Source organism: Cydia fagiglandana, chromosome 15 (assembly GCF_963556715.1).
Source record: "Cydia fagiglandana chromosome 15, ilCydFagi1.1, whole genome shotgun sequence".
Classification (NCBI taxonomy): domain Eukaryota; kingdom Metazoa; phylum Arthropoda; class Insecta; order Lepidoptera; family Tortricidae; genus Cydia; species Cydia fagiglandana.
The window spans coordinates 3504071-3515132 of record NC_085946.1 but is presented as its reverse complement, the minus strand read 5'-3'; the positions used below and the strand labels follow the sequence as shown (position 1 = coordinate 3515132).

The following is an 11062-nucleotide window of genomic DNA, read 5'->3' as shown; positions in this document are numbered from 1 at the left end:
ATAAAAAATTCATCAAGTCACGTATTTTATCATGTTTTTAGCGTTATATGCGAAGTTAAGGATATTTTTTAATGGATTAATAAAACGGGTGTCTTAACAGGAGACCTAGGCTCTCCGAAACATGTCGCGCGAGTGACTAAAAACAAGTGAGTCTAAACCGTAAATTATTCAATGTTAGTATGTCTCACAACAGTTTAATTCGATGACGGCTGTTTTAAGTTTCAAAAATCAACGTTTTCATTACTTAACCACAAATAAAATCTTCTTTTTCTCTTAAAATATCTATAGCCCAACCCACATTTCCAACAAAAAGGTGCTCTAAATTCAACCATTTTAGTTTTAGCAAACAAAATCAATAAACGTGTATACCTATACAAGTACATTTAGTAGCATAATAATAACAAAATAACATATAAATAATAATAATAAATAAATATTATAGGACATTTTTACACAAATTGACTAAGCCCCACGGTAAGCTCAAGAAAGCTTGTGTTGTTGGTACTCAGACAACGATATATAATATACAAATACTTAAAATTAAATATATAGAAAGCAACCATGACTCAGGAACAAATATCTGTGCTCATCACACAAATAATTGTCTTTACCGGGATTCGAAAACCCAGGATCGCGGCTCCACAGGCAGGATCACTACCCACTGGCTAGGTCAGACCGGTCGTCAAAATTTTATAAATATTTATTCATTATATTTTAAATGCAGGTAACACTTATTATAAGTACAAAATAAAACGAAAGAACATGTACATTAAATTACAATGTAACAACACAATAAATTGAATATAAACCAATCCAGTACTTACGGTGCACGGAAATCTCACGACACATATTTCGTCGGCTAGAAGACTGGCGTCAACTAACAAACAAGTTGTTGTGTTGCTGTTTGCGAGCGAGAAAATTCGAATACTGGCGAGAACTTTTGAATTTTAGCAGTGTTTTAAGCTGTTATTTTATATTTTAGCGCTTTATTTCACTTTACCGGATCCGGGACCGGATCCGGTGAATTTTGCCGGATCCGGTATCATGAAAAATGTGCCGGATCCGGCCGGATTACCGGATCCGCCGGACCGGATTGCAATCCCTAAGTACGACATAAAAAATAGAAGAAAAGATATAAAATCGAGCTAAAAACTTCTATACTTAAATTCCTCTTAATAATATTAATTTATTTTGAACAAACACCTATTAATTTTCAGTTTCAGATTACCACAAACTTTGTTTTACAAAAGTACCAAAGCAATAATATGATATTGCGTGAATTTTCGACTCTTTTCAACTTCTATTTACTACTAAATTTTACGAATATAATTATGAGACGTGAAGAGAAATGATGTATTATTTTATTTTCTTTCTTTTTGATAATTGTTTTCTTATAGTTTGTTTTTAAAACGTTTCACTTACTTGAGTTTGTGCGGAAGAGTCGGTAATGTATCGGGCCCAATACATTACACTACTAACAGACTATAAAAAAAATCTTCATCATTCAAACCGCAAGTTGTTTAAATGATTTAAGTTTTATTAAGAAATTTTAGTGTAGGTACGTACAGATCAAGTACATCATATTTTTGCAAAAAAGATATGTTTAATATAATATGTACCTATACTAATATAGGTATACTACTAATATACAACCTACTACTAATATACCTACTCTATCAACCTAAACCAGACACGCGACACTTAAGCCGACCACTGACCAACAGGCCGCCGGACGATATCGGCCTGTCAGTTAGAACAAAAATTTGACAGTTCTGAACAACTGACCGGCCGATATCGTCCGGTGGACTGTTAGTCAGTGGTCTGCTTTATACTTAAATTATAAGCTCATTTGTCACCACGAAACGGAAAAAATCAACATTTACATTTAATTTTATCTGAAACAGTAAGATAGCGATAAAACTAGACATAAAGACAACTTAACGGAGCGTAAAAAAGAAACGAGACCAAAAGAACATCATAAAAACCCCAATTGTACGGAAGGGAATTAAAAACGGCGACAACTCAATTATTTAGCTGGAACCTCATTCAAGAATAGCGACTGACTTATTGAAATTAGATTGGAATTAAAATAATAACAGAGTGCCCCAAGGTGCACAATTTTCTTAATATTAGGTAAGTATATAGCTTATCTTTACCATTCTCGATTAAAAAAACATTAAGCACCACTTCTTAATATTACTTGGAACTCTAAGTTTTTACTTAAATTGGTATACCTACATGTACATATATATTAGTATTCGTAGCTTATGCCTTACCTATACCTATCACAAATTAGCACGGAATGAAGATATTATATTTATAGAGATACGGTAAGATTAGTTACTAAATAATAGAATAAAAATAAGAATAATTTAATTTCTGCATGGCAAATTAAAACTACATTTCATACAAACGTATTACAAAAACTACATTTAAAACATAAAGTATACAGTGTGTGTTCAGTCAGCTATGGGACTTTGAATCCAGGGCTCGTTTCTACTCACTAAACTGAGCTACTTTTACTATGCCACCAACCCCGAAGTCGACGTTTTCTATGGAAAAGCCAATAATTTTTCCCCGATTTGAGGGTTGGTCCCATAGTAATAGTAGCTTTGTTTAGCGAGTAAAATCAAGCGCTGGATTTAAAGCCCCATGGTCAGACACACCATGTATAGTTTACCACGAAATGCCGCACTTTTTGCCTTTTACCAAAAAAAGATATCTGCCAGTTTGGCTTATCAGTCTTATAACGGCCGTCATGTACACAATAACTTCCTCGAATTAAAATTCAAGTACGTCATTAATTAAATACATCCATCTTGTAAAATTGGAGAACGCCCTATCAACGAATATAGCTTAGCTTAAGCTATTTTACGCTGCATTGAGGATGCACCCTTCACGATATCCATCACCTTACAGATCCCCTATTCTTGCTCGAAACTAAACGACGTAAGAGGAATACTTCAATTTTGAAGTCCTAATTTTAACTATTTCTCTTAGAAATTTGAAGCTATCTCATATAATCGTTTATATTTTTTAGAACATGAAAGTAATGAACTGACTTGAAATATGCATATTAAAATATGAAAACTTATATTTTTTAGAACATGAAAGTAATGAACTGACTTGAAATATGCATATTAAAATATGAAAACTTATATTTTTTAGAACATGAAAGTAATGAACTGACTTGAAATATGCATATTAAAATATGAAAACTTATATTTTTTAGAACATGAAAGTAATGAACTGACTTGAAATATGCATATTAAAATATTAAAACTTATATTTAACCACATGAATAACACATGATGTTTGTTACATTGCTTTAGGCCTTAAGTCAAATATTACAAGGGAAAATGTAAGCACCTGTTGTTGTTTAATTCAGCCGAAATTTCGTATACCTACGTAACTTTTATGACTATTTGTATGTTTATAAAACTATCATGCTAATCTTAAATAAAGTTGTAAAAATGCTATTAAATAAAAGTATACTTTGCAAAAGTAAACTATCTTAAATATGGAGGCTTGATAGTAAAAATATGTACACTGCCACCTAATAAAATTAAAGAAACTGTCAAATGTTTTAAACGTCTATAATCTGGACGCCCAGCTGATGGAAACATTTATCTAGTAAATGATGAAACTGGATGCGTGTAATTCAGTAGGACGAAACATTAGAGAAGTCTGAATACTCATATAGGTATACTGGAAGGATTTTTTTTCTCTATCTATAAGCTTTTTAAGGCGCTTACTGCTTTCTGTCTGCGAATGTTTTAAAGCACCTATCACAAACCAAACGATCTAATGAGACAATTCGTATCCCAGTACACCCTCGAAAGGAAATTTATGGGTGGCGCTTAATGGGATAGGGGAGTTACTTACTCGTTGAAGCGAATTTTGGGTGACTTTCCACTTGTTTTAAGTGTAGTTATAGGTATACAATTATTAGGAACTAGATGATTTTGTTGCTTATTTTCGTCGCTGGATATTTTATTTTTTTCGAAGGCCTCACCTGGTTTTCTTCACTCGACCCTATTGTCTACATTTTCTCACCATTTGGGGTAGAATGCATCCTCGTCATCCCTCCATCTCCTTTTTGATCTGTCTGAACCCCGTCTCTGGATATTAACATTATAAAAAATATGTTTGCACAATTTATTATATGTTAACTATTAGCTATGTCCTTTCGTCTGACTGTCTTCGTTTTTTGATTATTATAAGAGTTACGAGCGAAACACAAATTCCATGCTAAAAAGCTCCTCTGTGCTAACTCTTATAATAATCAGTCTGCCACTATCCTCTTAGTAAATATATTATTAACTAAAGAAGAAATATCATTTTCACCTACACATATATCAGCTTCGAAAGGCTTATTTTGCACTTCAAAAATAGATAGCAAAGTTGCATTTTATTCACATGTGAGGCAAAGTAATCAAATGCTAATTTTGAGTTGTTTTCTTATGTTTGCTGGTAGTTTTATATGATGATTTTGGATGATAAATATTTAATAACATTCATTTGGATTTGATTTGTTTTGATTTTGTTTGATATTTTACATTTAATATTTGCTTCGGGTTGGTGTGGTGAAATATCATTTTGTAGTCCAGTGACTAGTTTCGTTGGTATAGTCTGCCTTGGCAGCGATACGAAGTATTCAAAGGGGTGTAAAATGTTTTATGTAGACCAGGAACCGTATTAAGAAATGAAAATTCAATACCAATCTAACAATTCAACACAAATACCATACCATAGTGACCATCGGACACGTCGTGGTGACGTCGTTTGTCGTTTATTACAAACGCCAATGAAATATAAAAATGTAGGTACTTCAACAAAGTGACGTCATCATTTCCATACTTATTAAAGTTTCAAATCGCTCTGTGGATGTATGGGAAACAACTTGAAGATGTCATCCCCGCGCGTTGTTTACGTTTTGTATTTCTCTCACCATACACTTACCTACCTACTTGGTCCTCGCTTTGACGTGGTGAAAAATTTGTGTTTCGTTCGGTAGCAAAGTTTGTTTAACCCTCGAAACGCTCCAGATTCCGTTCAATACGTTTTCCATATAATTTTGATCCGTAAAATGTGAAGAGGAACATAGCCTTAGACCAAGGAGAGCAAAAGATCGTAAAAATGGTGCAAACTCAGTGCAAATGTTAGGACGTAAAACTTATTCTGTCTTATTTGCGTCAGATCTTTCGGTGCGGTGGCAGCAGATTTACGATACATATAAATTTTTTACTGTCAATAGTGTCTTTAAAATTGATCGGGTTCCTCTGTCAGGATGATAGGCTATAAGTTTAGGCAAAGTTTATGTTAAAGTTTAAACATAATATACCTATCTATACAGTTCGGGTTTTAAATTTCATATGGGTTCCGTACAGAACTTTCCAAAGTTTCATCCTTTCGATGAAACTTGGCATGAATGTGATCTCTATTTCCTTATTATTCTATCTGTTTTCTATAAGTACATATTATTTATGTCGTCGTCTATTAAACGTCACAGGCCTTAATCAAGCTTATCGTGAGAAACGGTCGTATTGCTTAGGTATATTATAATTTTTAATATAATTATATTCACCTATATTGCTACTTCTATAGCAGAGCTTTGGCAGATCTAATAAAATCTAAATCCAGCAAAAAGTCGAAATCAGAAGACGTCATCAATAAATAAAATCTGCGGCTAAATCTAGAAAATGTAAAACTATTAGGTACTTTATTTTTTCTTTACGCGTACTTAAAACATACTTGTAACTTATAAGTCACTCGTATCGTAGTATAATATGTACTTAGCTAAACCGCCAAATACATTGTAGTCAACTTAAATTAATAATTTTAACCGTCTAACAGTTTCATCTCGCGTACACCAAAAAGTGTGAACGAGGTGCATAATGACAAACCTACAGTACCAATCAGTTATCAAGCGATTGTATCATATCAATATCAAACCATAGCAGATAAAAAAAAACATAATACCGATCCTGATATTCCAAAAACCAAAGTAGCATACCAGGCGACAAGCGAAAACCTTAAGACTGAACAATGAACTGATCTTCATAAATCTATCTGATGAATTAATCCTGAGCAGAGTTTATAACACACCCTTTAAAATCCGTCTTAAACCGTGATGCTAAGTGACCGGGGCATTTACAGTTCATTTATTCTGAACCATAGATTACTATTTACCTACCACTAGATGGAGCATACGATATCTCATCGGCACCGGATATCTGATGGCTCGTATTTCTGATGAAACGTTTGACCGTCAAAGACGTCAACTGACGCGCGCGACAACAGCCCAATGTTAATCTTCGTATAAATATTTCAACAATACGAAGAAAAACGTTTGTAAAATAGGGTTTATTTCATCTGAATAAATGATTTTTTTAACAAGGTTCACGATGATGCGCTGCACGTGATAGGCACGGTGTTCAAAGGGTTGAGAACATGGGAGTACACGCACCGTGATATCTTGCTCGAATTTGTTTTGAAGTAGCTCTACTGGAGAAGTACCTCCATCTAGTGCTAGTTTGACTCTATAAGTATTTTGTGTTGTGATCCTATTTTTGAATAAGATTGTCTGTGTGTGAAGGCTCTAATTTGTTCCTTTATCCAATCAACACAGTTAATCCTTGTATATTTCTTAGATGAGCCATTGAGTTTGTCCAAGCGTGATATTTACCAGTGGTAAATTGTGTTTTAGTGGTAAATTACCACTAAAAAAGCCCTGCAAATAGTAAATATATAATGCGTTATGTAAATCTACTTTTTTTCCTATTTTGCATGTATCTATGCCACATAGGAACACAACGATAATAATGTTTATATATTATTTACACTATAGGAGTACATAGGATGTTTATATTTCATAAGGTAGCTTTTCCATTAAGCAAGCTAAGAAACACCGTAAGAAAACCACTGTAATCGTCTTATAATGCTTAATCTAGTAGTCAAAAATCCGTGTCCTTAACATTCGCCTATCTAGCTAGCCCGTTGACTAACTATCCCTTTTCGAAAAGGCTTATGTGACCACACATTCAGAGTCGTATACGTCATTTTATTTACAAAGGGGAGACATTTCACAAATCCGTAGATCCGGGGACTCGAATAAAATTTATGGGCCCCGGGTAATTTGCTATTCCTTAGAAATTAGACGGAGACGGAGGTATAAATCTGTAGAAGGATTATGATATTATTAGGGACGGTAGTTTGGGGTGTTTGAATAGTAATTTAATTTATCTCGATTTTGTATTGGGTGAGCAACTGAGTTGCTTAGGCAATTTATTTTTTATCCGAACACGAGAAGATATAATTTTTATTTTGTGTTCCTATTTAAAACGGACAGATTATTAATTATTTTGACTACAATAGATTATTATGGAACATGACTCGTACGTGTAAATAAAACTTACAAAATTTTTGTGTCTAAAAAACCTCTAATTGGTGTAGGTTGATTCATGAAAGCTGTCGCGGAGTTTATGAGTTTGACAGTTCAGTATTTTTTTACATAAAACAATTCTGTCCAAGCTTGCTTTGCGCTAACTTTTTAAATCAAACTGTATGTGCAAGATTTAAATGAAACACACGTATTACAAAACTTTACATCCTTTATTTTTATTCATACAAAAACGCCATGTCAAAATACTTTTTACAATGTTAAGAATAATGATTATAAACGTAGTAATGGCGGTGTAATGGTGCAAACAATTATAGAGATTTAGAATGGATTGTAGAGGTATGATTTGAGAGGTGGAAGGAGAAAAGTAGGAAAGCGGACCCCGTCACAGTACGGGACAAACGCTACAAGGATGATGATGGTGATGATGTAGAGGTATTTATGATTCGTTTCGGGCTGGGGTGAGATTCCAGAGGGCTTACCGCGAACCACGTTCGACGTGTTGCCTCCCTGCCACACTTACGTACGAATTTACAAGTGCGACAGAGAGGCAACACGTCGAACGTGGTTCGCGGTATGCCCCCAGATACGTTTAGGCATGATTGGAACCTTGCTTGGATTTCACAATTACTCCTTTGACTAACGGCCTGATTAGAACTTTAAGATACATACGTCAAAAAATTGCAAAAGATACGATATTGATTAGATACGTCAGTGTCAAAAGTTATGTTTTATTTGAAGAAACGTCAGTTTTGACACTTTCATATGCGATCCATGTAGTATCTTTAGCAAATTTATGACGTATCTTAAAGTTCGATCAGGAGAAAAGTCAAAACTTTGTCGACTTTACCCTACTTTCCTTACTAGTAATTGCACCTAAAACTTAATAGCTATGTAGCCATTACGTTTTAGGCAAGTTTCACAATAGAAAGTTCTTCATTACACATAACCTGAGAGCGAGAATATGTTATAGCAGTCTAGACATGCGATTTAATAAGTGCCCTGGCCTTAGTTGATGCATAATTGAAAGTTCGATTAAAATATAACCTTTGTATAGTTAAAAGTCATAATATTTCATTTAAATAATTGTATTTGTGCTAAATCAAGGCAGATTACCGGGATGAGCTTTGTGTATGAAACTACATAATAGACAAGGGCACTTAAACTTTAAGATTAGTTAAACCAAAAAAGCAAGGGCCATTCTACTTTGTGCATATTATTTTACGAACATGATTGTGTACCTTTATAAGTTTCAGTGGCGTCTATACATACAATGATCATGAACTGTCTTATATTGTGATTTGAGTCTGTATATACAACGTGTTTCTTTTGATTTCCGTTAATTTCAAGGGTGCATTCCTGAGCTTAAATCAAGTAACTTTCTCAATGACGCCGATATTCTAATTGACTCCATTTCAGAGATAATCAATAATTTATTTTTTTCCTATAAGGCCTCTACAAGCGTGTACACTTTGCCTTAGGACCGGTTTACATATTGTTTAGTGTTTAGAATGAGTTCATACATTTGCTATTAAACTTAAGTTCAATCTCGGTCGATCGATGTTCGAAATGACAATGATATGTCACATATTTCAATTGTTTGGTTGAGTTAAATGTAATGCCCGTGTTACAACAACACTATATATGCTACATTTAATTACTTTTTAAACTTAGTTTTAAAAAAAAGCAAAAAAAAAATTTTCTTTTGAAAATTAACTATGCCATTTAGTTCTCTTAAACGTACTTAACCATACCCCGAAGTTAACGGAAATAAAAAAACACGGTGTATAACACATATTCCATACTTGAATTTAGAGATAAATTCTATAGTCAGTTCTCTCTACAGAATTATACCTATAGTTAGGCTGAGTACGGTTTTTTACCTATTGTGTATCTTTAAATATGACATTCAGTTTATATAATTATGACTAGAATGAATGTAATTACTATGATTTTCTTATATTAATGGCTGCAATGCAGTGTTGTTTAATTTCACTTGATTGGACTTATAAATAATTATGTGCTAATTAAAACAATTTAACCTTAGGTATCTTAATTACACCTAATAATACTTATTTTATTTTACAACATCAATTTTCAACGGTGAGTATATTCACATTATTGTTTGCATATATATTATATTTATGTGCACTTAAACTAAATTTTATGGTCATTTTTATTTTAAATTGCACTGCTTACTAAGATTTTTAAGTGACGCCCTTAGTTTCAGTTTTATGATGCAACGTACGCGTCGTTTAGTGACTACCACTTCCAACCGAATTGGTACAATTTAAAACAAAATTGTCATAATTTTTTTACACAAAAATTAAGTCTGTATTTCGCTTATTATTAATGACTAGATCACGAAATTGACGACATTTAAGTGAAAAAGAAAGACAATACAGAACTCCATAGTATTAAGATGTTCACAGCAAACGTTGAAGCTGAATTTATATCATGAAATCTGTATGTTTTCATTTCATTTTGTATTGGAATGACTGGGTCGATCATGAGTTGAGGTGTTTCAGTAGTCTTTTTAGTTTCTCTCGGACACGGCAAAGTGTCAGGTGGGATTTTGAGGACGTTTCTTTTGACCCCTTTTTTATTTGCAGATATATCATTGCTTTGAACCTCATCTACTTCTGTCAAATTAGGTTTGGACAGCGCAGTTTCAATGGTAAGCCCAGCATGTAGAATGTCTTGGTTGTAATCTAGTTTGTTGTCCATCGGGTCCGGAATTTTGTTATAAGCCGAGCTGACGACAGGCGAGTCCATTTTGCAAGTGATTCCGTCGAGCGACGCTTTGGTGTTCTGGCTTTTTGTCTCGTTGCGGAGAGAGTGCATCCATTTGAGCCGGCAGTCGCATACAAAGTTGTTTTCTGTGAACAAATGGAAACATTACTTAGCTGTAAAATTTGCAGGTACAACAGGTGCCGCTAGAAAATGTCGCTTTATCCAATTCTTGTTTTAAGCTGAGTGTTTAAATTTGCTAAAATGAGATATTTGTATTTTATTTGGGCAGGTATAAAATAATTATATATTTGTGTTGAGTTGTCTTTTTGCCGTGTCGTCCTGTCAACTAATCAAATTCATAAATCTATTTAACCTAAGATGATACACTTATAAATCCAAAATTTATTTTGATTTTGTACAAATTGATTGATCACAATATTATTAATAGTCAACTATATCTCTAAAAAAAGAAAAAGTTAAATACCTATTTAGTATTTAGATGATGTAATACGTAAATGTAAGTTATATAAGGACCAAGAATGTGAAATAAATAACATTAACAATGTTTAACTAAACACCGTAATACGTATACATACCTAGTCATTTGACTTTAAGTTAAATATTAATACTTTTTAAACCATTAAAATTATATTTTATAAATTATCAAATCTACTGGTCAGAGATTACGGTCATAATGATAGCTATTATTTTTCCTAACTAGTTTCAAAAATACCCGGTAGTACAATGTTTCCCGCTTTCGCTTACTCTCTGCCGCGGGTCTAAGAACACTCAGCGGGATCATAAAAGTAGAAACTTCCTAAGCATTATCAAACTTAATATAACGTCTCTGTTTCTGCCCGCTTAATATTCAACGTATGTTTTAAGTTTGTCAAACTCGACGTAGGGACATATTAAATATTCATAATT

At 33.3% G+C, this 11062-nt stretch overlaps 1 protein-coding gene across 1 annotated transcript in view; it reads right to left on the bottom strand.

Annotated features, from left to right (window-relative positions):
- Nucleotides 1–9628: 9628 nt before the first annotated feature.
- The window catches only part of LOC134671236 (connectin-like), a 32291-nt gene continuing 30857 nt past the window's right edge, over nt 9629–11062 (bottom strand). Inside the window, exon 3 of the mRNA XM_063529034.1 lies at nt 9629–10281. Coding sequence (XP_063385104.1) covers nt 9782–10281 — 500 coding nt within the window. The 3' untranslated portion in view covers nt 9629–9781. The remainder of the gene's footprint in view (nt 10282–11062) is intronic.